This window comes from Phascolarctos cinereus, unplaced genomic scaffold (assembly GCF_003287225.1).
Source record: "Phascolarctos cinereus isolate Bilbo 61053 unplaced genomic scaffold, phaCin_HiC Scaffold_726;HRSCAF=1367, whole genome shotgun sequence".
NCBI classification, from domain to species: domain Eukaryota; kingdom Metazoa; phylum Chordata; class Mammalia; order Diprotodontia; family Phascolarctidae; genus Phascolarctos; species Phascolarctos cinereus.
The window spans coordinates 417,027,225-417,047,612 of NW_027556098.1; the positions used below are offsets into that span (position 1 = coordinate 417,027,225).

At 42.5% G+C, this 20,388-nt stretch overlaps 1 protein-coding gene across 4 annotated transcripts; it reads left to right on the top strand.

Annotated features, from left to right (window-relative positions):
- Nucleotides 1-2,038: 2,038 nt before the first annotated feature.
- LOC110220002 (uncharacterized) lies at nucleotides 2,039-11,593 on the top strand. 4 transcript variants are annotated; one of them, XM_078145943.1, is made up of 3 exons: nucleotides 2,039-2,126; nucleotides 2,500-6,012; nucleotides 9,020-11,593. In XM_078145943.1, exon 3 carries the CDS (start codon nucleotides 9,887-9,889, stop codon nucleotides 10,766-10,768), a length of 882 nt encoding a protein of 293 aa, XP_078002069.1. In that variant the 5' UTR covers nucleotides 2,039-2,126; nucleotides 2,500-6,012; nucleotides 9,020-9,886; the 3' UTR covers nucleotides 10,769-11,593. The 4 variants fall into 4 exon arrangements, with proteins under 4 accessions (XP_078002069.1, XP_078002068.1, XP_078002067.1 ...); XM_078145942.1 differs by having other exon boundaries at nucleotides 2,504-6,012; XM_078145941.1 differs by lacking the exon at nucleotides 2,039-2,126 and having other exon boundaries at nucleotides 2,161-6,012; nucleotides 9,020-9,109; nucleotides 9,310-11,593.
- Nucleotides 11,594-20,388: the final 8,795 nt, after the last annotated feature.

Genomic DNA, 20,388 nt, shown 5'->3' on the forward strand with positions numbered 1-20,388 from the left:
AGGCAATCCTTCTATCTTATCAACTATCTAGATCTCCCTAAGGCACCTACCCTCTAGAGCAGGTCTTCCAAACCTTTTCATCTCTTCTCAAAACTCAGTTGAGATCCTTGTCTCATTTTACAGAAAAAGTTGACACCATTCACTATGAACTCCCTCTTCTTTCCTCTTCCTTATCCCCTAGCATTTAGATCAGGGCTTCTTAAGCTGTGGGCTGTGAGCCCATTAGATATGTTCTGCCCTATGTCCTCTTTCATTCTTATTTCACTTGATGAAATGGCTCACTCCTTACCAAAGCCATGCCTATTGCAATAGTCTTCTGGTGGGTCTGTCTGCCTCAAATCTCTCCCCACTCAATTCCATCATTTATTCCGTCACCAAAGTGATTTTCCTAAAATGCAGACCTGATCATCTCATCCCACTAACTCAATAAACTCCAATGGCTCTGTATTACCTGTAGGATGAAATGCAAAACGCTGTTTGGCATTCACAGCCCTTTATAACCGACTCCCCTCCGCCCCCAACCTTTACAGTCTCCCTATATCTAATTCCCCTTACTCAATCCAGTGACGTGTGTCCTGGTGTGTTCCATGGGCATTTTCTCTGGCTGTCCCTAAGCCTGGAGAACTTTATCTCCACAATTTCACCTCTACTGATTTTACTGGCTTCCTTTAAATCCTAACTAAAATCCCATCTTTCATACTAAAAATTTCCCAACCCCACTTAATTCTAACATTTTCCCTCTAGTGATTATTTCCTAATTATCCTCTATATAGCTTGCTCTGTGTGTGTGTGTGTGTGTGTTAATTTATCTTGTCTCCCTCATTAGATTTTATGTTCCTAGACGGGTAGGAACTCTCTTGCCTTTTTGCATCCCGAGCTTAACGCAACGCTTAGCACACAGTAGATGCTCAATAATTGTTTATAGACTGATTGATGAAGGCTGAGGGGACCAAGAAAGAGCATTAGACCTGAGCTTTGAAGGAAACTAGCCAGAGGAATCTTATGAAGCAGAGATGTGGAGGGAGGGCAGTGTGCAGGGATCCAGCCTAGGCAGAGGCTGAAGTTGGCATGTCACCTGCGAGGGACAGCAAGACGGCCAGTTTGGCTGGGCAGAGGAGTAAGGGAAGGGGAGTAATATGTGATTCATAAGAAGGGGAAAACAACAACTTGGAGTTTTGCCATGTGTTTGGACCTCGGGGGCAGCAGTGTCGGCAGTAGTCGGCATTCATACAGTGCTTTGAGGTTTGCACGGCGCTCTTCAAACATCGTCTCATTCCGTCCTCACCACCACCCTGGTGCGGCACCCAAAAAGGCGAACGCGTCTACACTGCAGGACCCGCCTGCTCGGCGTCCCTACGGCCAGCGCACCCCACCACGGCGGCCTCCGGGGCACGCCTGGGCGCCAGGTTTTAGGGCGGATGCGGGACGGAGAACTGAGCTGCGGGCTTAGCCTGGACACCGGATGTCAGGGAAAACCGGGGGACAGCGTACACGCGCCGCCCCAGCCGCTGTACCCCGGGCACAGGGCAGGCAGGGGATGCCCCGGGCCCCGAGGGGGTGCGCGGCTGGAGGGAGCCCCCGTGCAAAGCGCGCCGCCTCTCTCTCTCTCTCCCTCTTCCCTTCGGTTTCCGTCGGTCGGCCATATATTCTCTCATTCTCCCGGCCGGACTCCACCGGCCACGTGCCACCTCCCTCCCTCCTCTTTGGAACGTGGCCCCCTAGAAAAACTCGTGTCAGACGTGCGCCGCTGAGCCCCCTAGGAGATGGCGTCCTGGGAAGCCAAAGACTCCGCCTCCTCCCAGGGCGCAGCTGCAGAGAAGACTCCATTTCCCAGAAAGCGCCGGGATCGCAGACTGGGCCTGCGCCTTCAGGCCGCCAGGCGCCAACGGGTTCCCGGGAGTTTCGGGAGTCGGCCTGCGCAGGCGTGTTGCAAGAGGAGGCCGGAAGTTCTCCGCTTTCCTGACTCGGTTCTTGGGTCCCCTCTGCTGCGCAGCTGAGAGACGGAGTTGGTGCGTGGGTTTTCGCGGAGCCTCCGCGCGCAAGAATGCGGGTGTCCGAGCTGCCCTGCAATTCCTCTCAGTGGATGCATTCTCTGCGAGGGTGGGCGTCCACCCCATGGAGACTTCGTGAGTCCCTGAATGTGACCTGAGGGGGCGGAGAATGTGTCTGCACGCGCACAGCTGAGAACGTGCGTAGGGAGCGTGTGCGCATGCTCTGATGGAGCGTTGTCGTTCTCCAAGGTCTTGGCCAAGTCACGTGCCGCGTCTGGGCTGAAGTTCGCCCTGTAGCGACTCGCGGAGCAGCCTCCCTGTGTCCCCGTCCCCCAGCCCCCAGCTAGCCTTTCTGTAGCGCTTTAAGGTCTGCAGAGTGTTGTCCACACGGGATTTCATGGGGTCTGTTCATGGTGAACGGGGTCAGCCCTGGCTGGGGGGAAATGACCCCTGTGTAACTGTTGTAGGTCTCTTATCTGTGTCCCTAAATATCTATTCTTCTACAAAGACAGATCACAAAGAATCTGGGTGGGACAACGAATAGAGCGCCGGATCTGGAGTGAGGAAGGCCCACTTAAGGCTCACCTCTGGCTTCGCACATCTTTCAGCAGTGTGACCCTGAGAATGTCACTTATCCTTTTCTGCCTCGGTTTTCTCATCTTTAAAATGGGACTGATAATAGCTTCCTTGCAGGGTGGTTGTGAGGATCAGATGAAATATGTACAGCCCTTTGTAAACCTTTCAGGGATTAACTAGTGTTAAGTATTATTACATATGTCTGTGTGTGTGTGTGTACCTATACATATATATATATAAAACAAAATATACATGTTAAATGTAATATATAAAGTAAATATAAATTTTATAATAAAGGTAAGAGCTTAGTAGGACACATTGTCGCATGAGCCATGGTATAAGTAGCAAGCTGGTGGTAGGTATGCTTGTTGACTAATGAATTGTCCACCCACCAGTTAAACCCTGCCAGTTAATCTAGTCTCAGTGCTGTAGTTCGGGGAATCTGAACCTCCAGTCAATGAACTTGGTTTTAAAAATATTTTAATGACAGTACTTCAATAAAATGATTTCCATTGTAATTCTAGGTATTCTGTTTTATGCTTCAAAAAGAGGATTCTGAGAAGAGCTTTTGCTACAGTTGCCAAAGGGGTCCATGTCACACAGAAATGGTTGTGGAACGTAGTTCCAGGGAACATGTTTCTCATACTGTGTGAGGTCCCACCTGCCCTTCCCATCTCTTGGGCCCATGTGATTCCCCCTATTTGTGTGTGTATGTGTGTGCTTACAAAAAGTGTAGACTAAGGTAGGTGATCTTATCTTTTTTGTGACCTTTGGTAATCAAGTGAAGCCTTTCAATCCTTTCTATGAATATTATTCAGAAATTAATAATTGAAAGAAGTAGGAAACTTCAGTTAGAGTTGGGGTGATCCATGGACCCCAGGACTAGAGGAAAATCTCATTGGCCTCAGGCTGTAGTTGTTGTTATTTTTCAGTCATTTCAGACCATTTGTGGTGGTCTTTGGGGTTTTTTTGGCAAAGATACTGGAATGGTTTGCCATTTCCTTCTCTGGCTCATATTATAGATGATGAAACTGAGGCAAATAGGGTTTAAGTGACTTGCCCAGGGTCACACAGCTAGTAAGTGTCTGAGGCCAGATTTGAATCAGGAAGATGAGTGTCCCTGACTCCAGGCCCAGCCCTCTATCCACTCTCCCATTTCCTCATTAAATTGAGGATTCTAGAGACCAGAGGTGGGCCCCTGACACATCCTGACTTCCAGCCTACTTTTTTCCTTCTGTCTCTTCTGATTGTGAATAATGCACTCTGCAGAGTCAGGGTAGGGAGACCAATTTCCGTTGGCTATGCCTGGGCCCAAGTGGGGAAGAAGGGACAGCCCATTCACTGCAGCCCCTCACCAGCTCCTCTCTTTGGAGGCTTTTGCCATACTCTGAAAAGTCACTGGCAGTTGACATGGTAGTGATAAAAATGTTTTTCACTTGCAGCATGGCGTTTTGTTGAGGATTTCTCAAGTGATTAACAATTTGTTAATCCAAAGTTAGCAAATCAGTGACAGTTTGACAGCTAGATGGTCCAGTGAATAGAGCCCTGAACTTGGAATCCAGAAGACCTGAGTTTTGACTCTGGCCTCAAGATACTTACTCGTTGTGTGCAAGTCACTTAACCTCTTTGCCTTAGTTTTCTCAACATTAGGAATAATAATGAAGACACAACTTCCAAAACAACTTTATTGTGAAGACCAAATGTGACAATATTTGTAAATCACTTAACACAGTGCATGGTACTGAGAAGAATGATTATTTTCTTTTTCTGTTAATAACCAATTTTATATACAGGACCCAAAGATCCTCTTTTTTATTATTAATAACCACTTATCATTAGGTTAGTTATTAGTAAGGTTTTTTCTCTTTTTTACTTCTCTCATTCAAAGCCCAGTCCTTGTGAAGGACAGGGCTGACCAAGAGACTTTCTCCTCCATCTTGGCTGGCACCCCACCCAAGTGGGAGAGCTTATCTCTGATTAAAGGGTAAATAGAATCTAATTTAGGTGAATTGGGGTCCATTATTTAACTCCTGGAGGACTGGGTGGAGAATAGATTCTTTTGTATAGATTGCTGGAGGCAGAATGATCTGGGAAACCACTGACATGATCAGAGTGCCCCTAGCCTCTCATTAGAAAAAGCCCACCTCATTATAATATTCATTTTTTCATTAATTGTTAACCAATCAGGGTTGATTTTCACCTTCAGGGACTTCTCCTTTTCTGAAAGTATTTAAACCTGTAGAGACTTGGATGCAGGGTCTTTGGTTACTGAGAGAACCCCTGACCTCAATTTATTGATTTCTTTAATAGTCTAATTACCAAATTGATTATTAATTACCTAAAAACTGTGTGTCTCAGACTTTTCATTAGGTGCTATGTAATTGCTAGCTATTATTATTGTTGTTACTATTTTTTTTTTTTGGAGGTAATGGGGTTAAGTGACTTGTCCTGGATCACACAGTTAGTGTCTGAGGCTGAATTTCCCAACTCCGGAGCCTGTGCTCCATCTGCCTGCTACACCTAGCTGTCCCTATTACTGTTATTTTTGAGAAGCTTCTGTTTTCACATTTAGGTGATTATTAATTAATGAGGAAACTAAATTACACAGTGATTGATGCTCTGGGCTTGAAGTCAGGATGCCCTGAGTTCATTTCCAGCCTCAGTTACTTTGTGACCCTGGTGGAAATCACTTCCCCTCTGATTTCCTCAGTTTCCTCATCTGTAACTTGGCGATGGATCAGGGGTGGGGCACCTGGGGCCTCGAGGCCACATATGGCCCTCCAAGTCTTCAAGTTTGGCCCTTTGAATGAATCCTTGGAACAAAGAACAAATCTTTGTTCTGTGATGTTTAGATTCAGTCAAAGGGCGCACTTGAGGACTTAAAGGGCAAGTGCCCCACCCCTGGGATAGATAATAATTGTACCTACTTCTCAGTGTGGTTGTGAGGTGGGAAAAAAAATATTGTAAAGTGCTTTCCTAACTATAATGCTGTATATAAATGATAATTAGGAGTATTTTAATGATGATGTGATGGCTGTTCCTTAAATGAGGAGGGTCATATCATATAGCACCTGGGGAGCAAGTATATGAATCCCCATCCACTTGGCCCCAGTTCAGGTCTAAATGCTATTGTTTGGGCCCTGATGTAAGCACAGAGCCTGGGTCAGGGTGTCCGGCCCTAGAGCCCATCTCCTTAATCTTTCCCTGCAGGGCCATGATTGCTCTGGAGGGCCCTTGGACCTCCCTTTGTATAGAGATCTTGGTGGTCACCCCTCTTGGTTGGGGATTTCCAAGCTGCTGAGTCTGGAAGCTACACATCAGGGTTGGTCTCCCTCATGGCACCTTTTCTAACCTCAGATCTACCTTCTCAAGACTCTTATCTTCCCCAAGAAAGGAGCACAGAGCAGGAGGAAGGAATGACCTCTGATCTCCTGTCAGAGCCCAGGTGAGTTGGATTTTTTCTCTCCCAAATTTCATTTAGGTTCATTTCTTAGAGCAGATAGGTCATCGTCCTTATCTTTGGTCTCTTCCCAACCATGTCCTGTTGAGGTACCAGAGCTCCAGTTTTTCTCACCTAGAAGATGGACCTTTTCTGACAGAGGATGTCAGGTTGATAAATTGTGAGAACAGAACAGAAGTGGACAGTAGATCACCCAGTCCCACTCCCTCATTTGGGACCTGAGGAAACGGAGCCCAAAAGATCAAATGTCTCGCTTGATCTCAGAAGGGGAAGAACTAGAATTAGATCCAATGTCCTTCTTTTAAAAAAAATAATGATTGATATCCTTTCCTTTTACACCATTTTCATTTCCTAATATATTCAGGGAGGTCCTGATTAGTGTGAATCATGAGTCCCCTGAAGTGGGTGCACCTATTTGAATTTACACAGTTACTGTAAACAACATACAGGGATGGAAATCCTTCTCCTACCTTCTCCGTTTTCCCTTCTTTCCTTCTTTTTTTCCCTCCTCCTCCTCATTATTTTTACATAATGTTTTATTCCTTTTTTGCTTCAGTTCATCCTTAACCACTTTCCTGAGCAACTCAAGCTATACATATAGCACTTAATAAAACCCTTAAAAATTCTAAGACACCAAAGAGGATGGTTATTGAGGCATTCCCTCAATTTCCAATTTTTTTTGTGAAGCATCTCTTAAAAGCCTCACTTTGTGCTCCCCAAGCAGCAGGGGCATCTATTCTTTTTCCTATTAACAGCCAGGTAGCGCAACATTGTCCCTTCCTCCAAAGAAGAATTGTACTGCACTGAGATGTTTCAGAGGGCGTTAGGGAGATCAGCCCATTGCATGTGAGGCAGTAGAAGTTGTGAGGGAAGGAAAGTTAGAGGGCCAGTCAAACTCTTTCATTTCATTGCTCTTAATATGTCTCTGAAATAATGCTGTGACGTACATAAAAGACTTAAAACCATAGTCTCAGAGAACTTAGAAATTATCTAGTATAACCTCCTACCCAGTGCAGAAGTTTGTTTTTTTAACATCCCCATCCACCCTCTCAGAATACTTCAAGAGGTGACAGGGTAATTATTTTGTGAAATAGTTCTATTTGGAGACAACACCAGTTATAGGATGTTCTTTCTTTATATTCAGCCTAAAGCTGCTTCCCTGTAAATTGTACCCCTTTGGTTCTAGTCTCCTGCATAGCTACAGGGAATAGCCTCTCTTCCATATGATAGCCATTCAAATAGTCAAAAATAGCCATTGTGTTTCTTCTGCAGTTTTCTTCCTTAGCCTAAAACTCCCCATTTGTTTCTCCTATTGTCCATATAATATCATTTCAAACTTCACACTTCTTACCATGCTAGTGCTATTCCTGTGACTCCACAGCACTTTATTAATGTCCCCCTCAAAATGTCGTGCCCAGAGCTGAATACTGAGCTCTAGATGTATTCTGATAGGTGTGTTATATAGTGAGAGCATCTTTTTTTAGTCTAGTCACTTTTTGTCTACAAATTGAGCTCCAAATGATAGAAGATATTTTTTAGTGGTCACAGAATAACTGTTGGTTTGTATTGACCTTGTACACAATTGAAACCTCCAGATGTTTTGAATAAGCACAGCCATCCAACTCACTCTGTCCAATCTTATCCTCGTACAGTTGACGTTTTGAACAATCACATTTATTATTCTATTTTGCCATCTTGTATTTTCTTCCTCTTCTATATTGATATTTCAGAAAATGTTGGCGCGAACGTCTACTCCTACTATAAAAACCATCACCCATACCTGTGAGTCATCGGTCACATTGATATTCCTTCCATGTGTTTTGAAAAGTTTTGAATAATGGTAAACGAGACAGGTGAGAATAGGGAACCCATGAGGTACAACAACAGGGAATTTCCTAACAATTGACATCAGTCTGTTAACTGAAACACTTTGGATTAAGTCACCGAGACATTTTTTAAGTCACTCTGTAGAATCTAAATTGTGAGCCTTTATCTTGTCCTCAGTGATAGTTTGAGAGACTATCCATTTCCTTTTGGAAAACAAGGTACTTTATGCATGCAGCTTCATTAGAGAGACATGCAAAGCACAGTGCTTAGACTGTTGGCCTTGGAGTAGGAAAATCTGGGCTCAGATCCTTACTCTCACATTTATGTGATGTGTTGTTATGGCCAAGTCACTCAGTCTGTATGACCCTCAGTTGCCTCATCTTAAAGTGGTTAATAATACCTGTAGTACTCACCTTATATGGTGGCTGGGAGGCTTAGATTAAAGAATTTAAGTAATGTGCTTTATAAACATCAAGCTGTCAGAGCTTAAAATGGCACTAAGACTTTTTGGTATACCCTCTTGAAGTGTCAGCTGCTGTATGGGTTTATTCCTCATCCAATCTAGAAGTTTTATTAAAAAAAGAACAAGTTCGATCTCTCAGTGTGCCCTTCAAACATACTGGGTGGGTGCCTCTAGGACAGGTTAGTTTGCCTCATAGTGCTTTGAGTTCTCCAAGACTACAAGCTGTAGAGAAGGGGCTGACTTGAATTAGGAGCCATTCCTTCACACTGGAGCTCACTCAGCCAATCAAATCACAGGTCACATTCTGGTCCAATTGATATCCTAAGAAATTTGTTCATATTTAACTCTTGCTCAGTCTTAGGAACCAACCCTATTTTCTTTTCTTAGATCTCCCAACGTATTTATTAATAGATTCCTGAATTTTCACACAGATGGGCATCAGGCTTAATGATCCAGAGTTTCCAGAATCTGCTTGTTTCTCTTTTTGAACATTTGAGTATTTTCCCCAAAATTACTAACAGTTTTTCTGTGAATGGATCTATAAATACTATGAGTGTTGTTGAATCTTTTCCTATCTCCTCACATGTCTTAAACTTTGAGTCCCTCTTAACAGTATTTATTCTTTGATCATCATTTTTGTTCATGAGACACAGAAGAATTAGAGAACAGTGAATTTTGATTGCTTTTTTTTTTCTTCCCCAGATTCCATTACTCTGAAGACAAGGTGTGAAAACTTGGAGTGGACTTCAAATCAGATTAATTCTCTAGGAGAGTCTGCTAAGGAGATAATCAGTAAGAATAATCCCTTTACTTCCAAATTGGAAGGAGCATGGGAATATGAGGTCAGGTCAGAGAAGCAGAAGGGGAATTGGAATAGACAATCCAAGGAAGTAATGAGAATTCATAGAAAAACTAGTGATGAGTTAAATGTTCATGAGTATAATATACTTGGGAGGACTTTTAATCTACTGTCAGTCATTATTCCACCACAGAGAGTTCCAACAGGAAAAATTCTCCAGGAATATGATACACTTGATAAGAACTTCAAAGAGTTTTCAGACCTAAATAAAGATACTAGAATTCCCTCTTCTATTTGTAAGTATAGTAAATGCAGGAAGCCCTTCACTTACCAGTCAGATCTCATTCAGAATCATAGAATACCTACTACACAGAGATCATATGAATGTCATGAATGTGGGAAATCCTCCACTAACAACTCAGTCCTTAAAAAGCACCTGAGAATCCACACAAGAGAGAGCCCCTGTAAGAGCAATGAATGTGGCAAAGCCTTTAAGCTGAGGCACTCTGTTTATGAACATCAGAAAATTCATTCTCAGAGGAGAGAGAAACCCCCTATATGTAATGACTGTGGGAAATCCTTCAGTTATAAGTCTGTACTCTGGACTCATCAGGGAATTCGCAGCTGAGAGAAGCCCTACAGATGTAAGGAATGTGGGAAAACCTTCAAGCACAAGTGCTTGCTTAATGACCATGTGAGAATTTATTCTGGAGAGAAGCCTTATAATTGTGCTGACTGGGAAAACATTTACCCATAGGACATCACTATTTATGCATCAAAAAATTCATGCTGGAGAAAAACCATATAAATGTGCTGACTGGGGGAAAGCCTGTGCCTACTGGGCAACACTTATTGATCATTGGAGAATTCACACTGGAGAGAAGCCTTTGAAGTGTGCTGAATGTGGGCAAACATTCAGCCGTAGATCATCATTTAGTACTCATCAGAAAATTCATACTGGAGAAAAGCCATACAGAGGTACTGAATGTGGGAAAGCCTCTGTCCACAAAGGAACACTTACAGAACATCAGATTATTCATACAGAGAAACCTTACAGATGTAATGAATGTGGGAAAACTTTTAGTCGGAAAGGCTGTCTTACTGACTATCAGAGAGTTCACAGTGAAGAGAAGGTTTTTAAATATACTGAATGTGGGAAAGCTTTCAGCCTGAAGCCTTCACTTATGCATCAGAAGATTCATACTGGAGAAAAACCATACAAATGTATTGACTGCGGGAAAGCCTTTATCTACAGGGGAGCATTTAATGAACATCAGAGAATTCATAATGGAGAGAAGCCTTTTAAATGTTCTGCATGTGGGAAAGCCTTTGCCAGCAGGGGAGTACTTAGCAAACACCAGAGAATTCACGTTAGAGTAAAACCCTTTATTTGTAATGAATGTGGTAAAAGCTTTAATAAGCAGTGCCGTCTTAATAACCATGAGAAAATTCATATTAGGAAGAAGCCTTTTGAACATCCCAACTGTGGGGAAACGTTCTGCTATAAGAAATTGCTTACTCTACATGAGAGAAATGATACTGATGAAAAAGATTTAAAGTGTAAGGAGTGTGGCAAAATCTTCAAGCAGAGAAGTTATCTTGTGGTTCATCAGATGATTCATACTGGAGAGAAACCTTTTGAATGTATGTAAGAAAGCTTTCGGCCATAAGGCAGCTTTTAGTCGGCATAAAAAAATTCACACTGGGGAGAAATCTTTTAAATATGCACAATGTGGGAAAACTTTCAGCCTAAGTTCATCTCTTATTTGACATCAGACAATTCATACTGGAGAGAAGCCTTTTGAATGTACTCAATGTGGGAAAACCTTTGCCCTCAAAAGATACCTTGTTGTACATCAGAGAATTCATACTGGATAGAAACCCTTTATATATCATGAATTTGGGAAAGCCTTCAGCAATACCTAGCTACGTTGGAGATATCAGAGAATTCATAGTGAAGTGAAACCCTTCAAATGTACTAAATGTCGCAAACGTTCAACCAGATGAGAACTTAACATCAGAAAATTCATAGAGGAGAGAAACCTTTTGTGTGTCCTGAACGTGGGAAAACTTCAATCGTCAGATATACATTGATCTACATCAGGGGATTCCTACAGCAGCAAAACTCTATGCAGCCAGTCAGGCGGAGGGGACATCATCTCTAATATCTCCAAGGCAGAGAGCTCACATTGCACTCATATCTACATGCAATGAACATGGTAAATCCATCAGCAACAGCTCGATCCCTAAGAAACACCAGCTAATTCACAGAGGGAAACCCTGTAATTGTAATAGATGTGGGAAAAGTCTTCCCTTAGTTTTATCCCAGTCCTTGGGAAGCATCAGAAAATTCATAATTGAGAGCATCCCTCCAGAATGAATGTGGGAAAGCCTTCAACTGCCATCTTATTTTTTTATTCTTTCTACATGGATTGTCCTCCATTCACATAATAAAAATTGTTTTGTTTTACCTTCCACTCCACTGTACCTAAATATTGAACATATTGGTCCTTCTGCTTTCAGGGAAATTAATAATTTGAATAACCAATATTTCTATATGATCCATCCGTTTGCAACTTCTGACAGACCCCATTTCTCAAGGACAGGCAGTTTCTGAAGGATTTGATTAAAGGAGAACATTCCCAGCCTCCAGGGCATCTGTTCATTAAACAATAAGGTCTGACTCTACATGACTTCATTTGTGGGTTTTCTTGGCAAAGATGCTGGAGTGGTTTTACCATTTCGTATTCTAGCTCATTTTACCAAGGAGGAAACTGAGGTAAGAATGGTTAAGTGACTTTCCCAGGGTCACATAGCTATTAAGTATCAGAGGCCAGAGTTGAACTCAAGATGAGCCTTCCCGACTCTGGGCCCAATACGTATCCACTCCACCACACAGTTACCTTAGGGATGCCCAAATGATGTAGCGTCAGGGCCAATGAGAAGAAACACCTAGGTTTAAAAGGCCCTGTCCACCTTCACTTTGGGTCTTTAGTCACTGACAGGGGCTACTGACTTAACTTACTGGATACTGCTAGCCTGACCAATAAGTTGATCACTCCAGAGCTTTTGACACAAATGGAAAAGGCTAGAGACCTCTTTATTAATAAGTTCAGAGCCCTATTAATAAATGATATCTTGCTTCAAAATGGCCTCTGTTTACCCCTTTGTGAAATTACAGTCAGGACAAACTCCTGAATTTATGTACATAAACATTCCTTTTTTTAGTATGCAGTACTGCCCTACCAGCCTTCTTTTACCCATTTGCTAATTTTTTTTTAAAAATAAAGTATAGCCATCCAAAGATGTATTACACTCATAGATTTCATACCAGGTAGTAGAGAGTAATTGGTAGTCAAGAGATTATTGAGGAAGAAGGGACTATAGCAAATTTAATGCTTCAGGTCATGGTGACCCACTCAGAGAAATCTGCAGTCTCATGTAAAAGTTGATAAGAGCCAGGTGAAAGTATCTTGGCAAGAAGCACATAGAAACAGTGACAATCCAAAAGGGGAACCTCTCCCCAGGTATGCAGGGTACCTTAATATTCCTTTCTAGGTCCTTGGCCTTCTCATATATACTGGGCCTAGGCAGTTTAAGTCCAGTTGATATTACTTATCTCTCAGTTTAAAATCTCTCTTGTGTATAAACTTTAGTTGGCTTAGAAGTATTATGTTAATGTAGTTCCAAGGCAGGCATGGCCTCCAATAGAAGCCACTGCCTCCTCCACCTTGCCTGTGCCTTATCCTGAAGTGGGATGCACGCTGTCTCTTCCCCAGCAGCCTTCTCACACTGGAGATGTCTCCATCCCTGAAGCTCCCTTGTCTGATCAGTTAAGTCTGCCTAGAACCGTTATTTGGGGAGGTGACCAGGATAGACACGCTCATTTCTCTCTCTCCTCTACTTTTCACACACCTGACTACTCTACCTTGTGCTTGGGAGCTTCTTCATCCCTTCCATCTCTCTCTTATCTGCTGTCTTTCTACATTAGAATTTAAGTTCCTAGAGGATAGCGACTTGGCTTTAAAAAAAAAAGTATTAGTATTCCCAGTCCTTGGCATAGTTCCTGAATTCTAGTAAATACTAAATGCTTCATCTAGCTCTGTTTATTATATTTAGCAACAAAAAAGCAAAAAGGGAGAGAGGGTAGAGATCATTGGATGCAAAACAACCTGGCTGACTACTGTCTTCAGGAGTAGAAATCACTCTTCTGCTTTAAATTCATGGGAATGAGGAAGAAACAACTTTGGAGAAGTCAGGCAGTGAGAGGGTCGCTTCCTTCCCTAAGTAGGAGACACAGAAGAGGGGAATCCTCTTTCCAAGAGGGAAATTAGGGTACCTCCCCAATTACAGTTCTCCATTCTTGCTAATATCCCTTTGTGTCTGTCTCTGTCATTCCCTTCTTTCCCACCACTTACCTCACCCATCATTCTATTAGACCAATGAAACAACATTCCCACTGTCAGGGGCAGCAGCAGAGTTGATGGTTTCAGGTACTCAGGAGGGAGAAGCTGGGGACTCAGACAGCTAGCTTCTACCCTGATAGTGCCAAGAAGGAAGATGTACCCCCCACTTCAACAGGTACTCAAAAAAATTGCAACTACTGCCTAGAAGTCTTGACTTCTTTCTTCCACAGATCCTCAGAAAGCTATCCCAGATGTCCAAGTTTCCAAATATCACTAGTTGGCAGTCTCTGAAATTGTATCTGCTTAAATGTCTGTCAACTCCATTACAATTCAGGCATGATACAAGCAGCAGCCATCCAAGACATGAATTCTGGTTTCCATCCATAGCTTCTTCCTTCTTTGGCTTCCTCTCTGTATTCTGAAGAGGAGTTGTTTTTTTTTTAATTTTAAATGTGACCATTCCTTTTCTTTCTATTAATCTCAGATTGGCTGGGAGGAGGGATTGGAGAAAAAGAAGATATTAACCCAGGCTGTAATACTGTTGCATTTTTTTTTTAATTTTAAACACAAAATAAGAAAAAAGAAACATTTAAATACTAAAGTTAAAATAATACAAAATAAGAAAAGAATAAAAAAGCATTGCCATGCGCGTAGCAGAACATGAGAGAGGATTCAATATATACAGCAATGCATTTCCATTTCAAGAAAGCCTATATAATAAACACTACCCATTGTGTTGAGAGCTGTCCGTCTTTTTTCTTTTTGCTTCCTTGTAAGTTTTCTTTTGTTCTCTGCACGTTTTACTTTGTTCTTTTTCCCCCTTCCTCCCCACCTCCTGAGAAGGCTACGACTAAGCATCGAGATAGATACACACATAAATACTCGAATGTATACTCACATGTATATGTATGTATGTACATATGCATACACATGCATATAGAGACAGACATACATACATAGACATACACATAAAAATATACGTATACACACATATACACATACAGATGTACACTTACACATATACTTGGATACAAATAATCATAGACATAGACATTCATATGCACATGTGCATGACTCTACTATACTTTTTCATCCTCTGTTTCTCTGAGGGGGGATAATCTCTTCCTTCATAAGTCCAAGTCTTTCCATATTTTTCCAAGTCTATCAACTCATTTCCTACCCACAGCAATTTCCCCACCTTATACTGGCTAGTTGGGGTTTTTTTGTTTATTTGTTTTGGTGAGTCAATTGGGGTTAAGTTGTTGGGGATCTGTAAGGATGTAGAGGGCCACAGGCTGTTCATGAGATCTCACTGATGGGCACAGGCCCCTCTCGGGTGTTGGTCTATGAGCAAAGATCGCCTGGTTCAGTGCTCCATTCTATGGATCTTTAACAATCTTTAACTCCCCTAGTTACTGTGTGGTCATTAGCAGCTCACCTGTGATTGGAGACAGATAAGTGCACAAGATGTGCATGCACTGCCCTTAGCACAGCATGGGCTCTACGTCATTATAACTTGAGAAGAAGTTCCTGTTACTTTACTACTTAAGTGAATGCTTTGTTTAAATTAAACGGAGTTGCTTCCATCCTGTCTCCTGCCTCATCAATGCACATTGGAGATAGAAGGTTAAGCTGGTCTTATCCCTTCAAAGTTAGTATGGGATCCTTGCTCTTGTGGTGAGCTGAATTAGTTGTGTACAACATTAAGTGACTTGCCCAGGGTCACACAGCTGGGAAGTGTCATGTGTCTAAGGTCGGATGTTTAGTTGTTTTAAAAGGCCCAAAACAACATTAATAAATATGGCTGACACGTAGTATAGTTTCCCTGTTTTTCTCTTTTTCTCTTTTGATTAAATCTCTTTAAGCTTTAACTTTGTCTGAGGTCATGACTACTACCCCTCTTCCTTTTTCCCTAATACATTCTACTCCTGATCTTTATTTTATGTTTGTGCATATCTCTTATTTCCTATGCCTCCTAAGTCCTCTACTTTACTTCTACCTGCTACCTTGCCCTCCTATTACTTAACCTACCCTCCTCCAAGGATCCCTTACTTATCCTCCCATTCCCATTAATTTAAATCCCCTTCTATATCCCCCTTTAACCTATTCCCTCCCCCTTCCTCTAAAGATCTCTCCCTTATCCTCTCCCCACTCCCTCCTCTTAGTGTTTTATTCCTTTCTAAATTTAGAAGACTTTTACATTCTAGATATATATATATGTATTGTTTCCTCTTGAACCCATTCCTGATGAAAGTAGGTTTCCAGAACTAACCAGCCCTTCTCTACCATCTAATTCCTCTGTGTCAGTTCTTCCTCTGGCACCTCATTTGTATAAGATAATTACCCTTTTTGCCTTTTCCTGAACGGTTTTACTTGTTTAAATCACATCATACTCAGGTCTACCTCAATCTTTCTTATGAACTACCCAATTACTAATAACAATCTTACATTTTACATTTTTCATGTATTTTTAAAAGCCCAGTTTACTTGTTGCCTTTACTATCTGAATGTGTTAATAAATCACATGATCATGAACAACAAATTGTTAAATCCTGTGAGTTTAGGGAGTCGTAATTGAAGGTGGGACTCTAGCCCCTAGGAAAAAAGGGAGCTTGAGATATTTGTAGGCAAAGGATTTTTGGTGTAATTTCTAAGGCTGTACTCAGATTGTCGGGCATTCTCAGGGTTGGGAGCCACCAAAATGGTCTTGCAATAAGGTCATTCGTAGGTAGCGAGAGCACCATCCAGTAGCTAAACATGGTGCTCGTTTGCTTACCTGGCTGAGTAATGGAACAGATCTCAAAGCAATGATTGTTCTTCTTATCAACATGGAGCAAGGGAAAACCAGTTAGGAGTGAGCCGCCAAGGTTGCTACTTCACTGATCTAGTACGACAGCCTGTACTGTTTGTTAACTGACCACAATCTGTCACAGGTGTGAGCTGTTTTAGTCCTCTAGCTTAGTTTTGTGCTCTTTTGATTTGATTTGTAAACTTGTGGAGTCCAGTGTGTTCTAGCCAGCTTTTGTGAGATGAACTGTGTTTCTGGGTTGTCAGGAGCCAAATAACTAAGGACTTTCAACGCCCATCAGAGGCGTTTGCATTCGATCCCTGAGGGGAGTGGCTTGAGTAGAGAAGTAACAAGGTCAGATCTGTGATTTCAGAATAGCACACTAGCTGCTGCGTGGAGAGTGGATCAGAAATGAAGAGAGTGGATGTAGAGGGTCCTGTAATATTCCAAGCGAGAGGTGATGAGGGCCTGAAGTAGGCTGTTGGCCGTACGAGTAGAAGGAGGGTATCAGAGTGGAGTGCGCTGCCGGAGACATCCGGAAATGGCTTGATTCGTTTTTAGTGCCAGCATTCAAGCGTCAGAAATTGGCAAATGCTACAGATCAGGGCTTGACTTATTGCTTGGTTAATTATCCAGACCAGGGGTCAGCAAGGTACTGCCAAGGGCCCAACCTAGTTGCATATTGGATTTTATAGGGTGCTTAATAACAGTATTTACATTTTAAAATACAATAAAACTTTAAGAACATAAAAAGAATCCTCAGCTCGCTGGACATAGGAAAACAAGGGGTAATAGATTGACTCCTGATCTAAACTTAAGAAAGCCATGGAGAAGATGTTAATAATGCGGATTAAATGTGTGTTTTGAGTATTTTTTTCCCCCACTTGGAGAGTAGTTGTTGACCATTAAACATTCCTGTGGGGGTGGATATGAGTAAGGATTTTAGCTAGGACTTGAAGGAAGCCAGTGAGGCCGGAAGACAGAAATGAGAAGGGAAAGAATTTGAGGTCTGGGGGACAGCCAGGGAAAATAAGCTGATGTCAGAAGATGGAGGGTGTTGTTTGAGGTACAGCCATGGTGGCCACTGTCACTAGAACCAGAAGTCCAGAGGATGGGGTGAGAAGCCTGAAAAAGGTTGAGTGGAGGGGTCTAGGTTATGAAGGGCTCTGAACTTCACAAAGGATTTTCTGTTTGGTCCTCGATGGGAGAGGGAGCCATTGGAGCTTCCTGGATGGAGGTTGGGGGAGTGACATAGATCACTTTGAGAGCTGCGTGGAGGATGGACCAGACAGGGGAGAGGCTTAAGGCAGGCAGCCCCACCAGTGGGCTGTTGCAATCGTCCATTTGTGAAGTGACAAGGGTCTGTCCCAGGGTGGAGGCAGTGTCAGAGGAGAGAAGGGGGCGTATTTGAGAGCTGATACAAAGTATCAGAGACACCTTTGACATCTAGTTGCATATGAGTGGGATAGTGAGAGAGAGTAGGCAATTGGGGCTGACATCTAGGTTGTGAGCTTGGGTGACTGGAAAAACGGTGGTGCCCTTCACAGTAATGGAGAATTTAGGAAGAAGGGAGACTTGGGAAGGAACAATGGTTCAGTTTTGGACATGCTTGAGTTTAAGATATCTACAGGACATCCATTTCAAGCTGTTTCATAGGCAGCTGGAGATGTGAGATTAGAGGTTGGGAGAGAGGTCAGGGCTGGAATAGTGAACTGCGAATCATCTTTATAGAAATGATAGTTGAATCCATGAGAGTTGATGAGATCACCAAGTGAGATACTGTATAAGGTTAAGAGAAGAGGGTCCAAAGCCCAAAGCCTGCTTTTCTAACCAACTTGAACTATCGTATAGCCTTAAAAAAACTCTTAAAAATGTGAAGGCACCAAACAAGATGATTATTAATTAAACGTTTAATTCTTATTCAAGCCTAGATATAATTCTTAATAAATAAAATGAGTACAGAAGTATTATCAGAACATTTTACTGAAGCAAGGCACAAAAATCAACCAACATAAGCAAAATTCATTTTTCTTTTAAAACAAATTTAGGGTTCATGCAGGGAATTATTAGAAACGGTAACGGAAATCTTCTTTTCCCTTTTCCCTCCCATTTAGCACCAAATACTTTGGGAATGGGTTGATTTTTGTGGTAATCCATTGGTCACATGAGAAAACTGAAAGATAGCCCGGCATAGACCTAAAATACCCAAAGAGTAAGATTTATTGAAGGGCATCTTAAGTCACAAACAACTGGCCATCAATGTTGCAGAAAAGGATAGGGTTACTGTTTATAAACATGTATCCCCCAATCCTTTTTAAAGGTGAGAATTTTTTACCTATATGCTAAGCAGGTACCTTGAAGTAAATCAGTCTCATAAGGAGAAAGGGAAAGCAATAAGAAATAAAAACTTTGAACTGGAGGTTTGAAATACTCCCTCATTTAAGAATAGGCTTATAATTGAGGAACTTCTTGGGAAAGCAGACATGTATTAACACACTAATGTATCTGTTTTGAGAATTCATTGATAGTAGTAATATTTTTAAAGGATTTTCTTCATCTCTGTGCAGAGTCCCAGCTATGGAAACAAAGCTTCTTCAAAGCAGATTAGGCCATGGAAATTTAGCAAACAAAACTTACAAAGAACGTCCTTACTCTTTTTTTTCCCCTTGTTTCTTTTTTTTTTTTTGCGGGGAGGGGAGGGAGATATAAATCACAGAATATTTAGCAAACATGAAACTCTGAAGGCCGTGGGGAAACAGTCCCCAACAACTGCACACATTTATGCATCACAGTGTACAAAGTGTTTCCTTCCCTAAAATCATGCAAGGAATTCCTGCAAATATTTTTGTCCCATTTTACAGGAGAGGTCCCATTTTACTGAGGTTCCATGAGGGGAAGCTCTCTCTTGCCACGGTCAGCCCCACAACAGCCTCAAGGACTCACAGGCACCCAAACTTTGTGACTGCCCTGTCCAGGACATCCCAAACAACTCAGTCTCCCCACCTTCCCTGCTTCACTCTGCAAAGCTGTGCCTACAATCCTGGGCTTACGGCTGGAAGGGCCCTTTGAGGTCCCCCCTCATTTTCCAAAGGAGGAGCCCCATCACCTTGCCCAAGGTCAAACAGAAAGTGTCAGAGGCTAGATTAGAAACCAGGTCCTGGGAGTCCAAGCTCAGCACCTGGACCCTTGGCTCATCTTGACTCCTCCAATGGGCTAAGGCACGTGAAAAGCTACTCTGTGGTGATCAGAAACTGCTGCCTACTAGTGGGCACTAGTATTCTGTTTCTTTGGATTAGCCAGGATGGACTTTTCTTCCCAAACTATTTCTGGAGGGTTTTTAGCAAAACGGGGTGGAGTAAAAATTGGAGTGGAAGGTAGAGACCACCTGATACCTACTTCACCAACTTCCTGGAACACTCCAGGGCTCCCCTTCCTTCCTCCTCTAAGGCTCAACCTCCTTTTTCTACAGCAGTCAACAGGCACTGAGCACTGGCTGGCAGGCCAGGGCAATGCCTTAATGACTGTCAGTGCAGGACAAAGGACAAGCCATAGACACCAATATTGGGTACAATCCAGCATATTCTGTGCACTAGAGAGTCTGAGCTCCAACGAACACATCACCGAAGATGCATTCAAATGTGGGACAATCGGAGCTGCCCTTGGGAGGTAGTGAGCTCCCCACGGCTACAAGTCTTCAAGTAGAGTCTGGAGGGCTAGGAAAGTGGCAGAAGGGACCCATAAAGTTGGGTCAGATGTCTTCTGGGGTCTCTTGCAATTCTGTGCTGACTTACCCTTTTATGTCTCTGTTGAGTCTTGTATTTGAAGATCAAATTTTCTGTTGAGCTCTGGTCTTTTCATCAGGAAGTTTTGGGAGTTCCCTATTTCGTTGAATGTCCATCTCCTCCCCTGAAAGATCATGCTCATTTTTGCTGGGTAGTTGATCCTTGGTTGTAATCCAAGCTCCTTTGCCTTATGTGATATCATATGCCATGCCCTATGGTCTTTTAATGTAGAAGCTGCAAGGTCCTGTGTAATCCTGACTGTGGTTCCATGATATTTAAATTGTTTCTTTCTGGCT

Coding starts and splice junctions, on each gene's coding strand:
- LOC110220002 (XM_078145943.1), top strand. CDS start 9,887: ATGCATCAAAAAATTCATGCTGGAGAAAAACCATATAAATGTGCTGAC.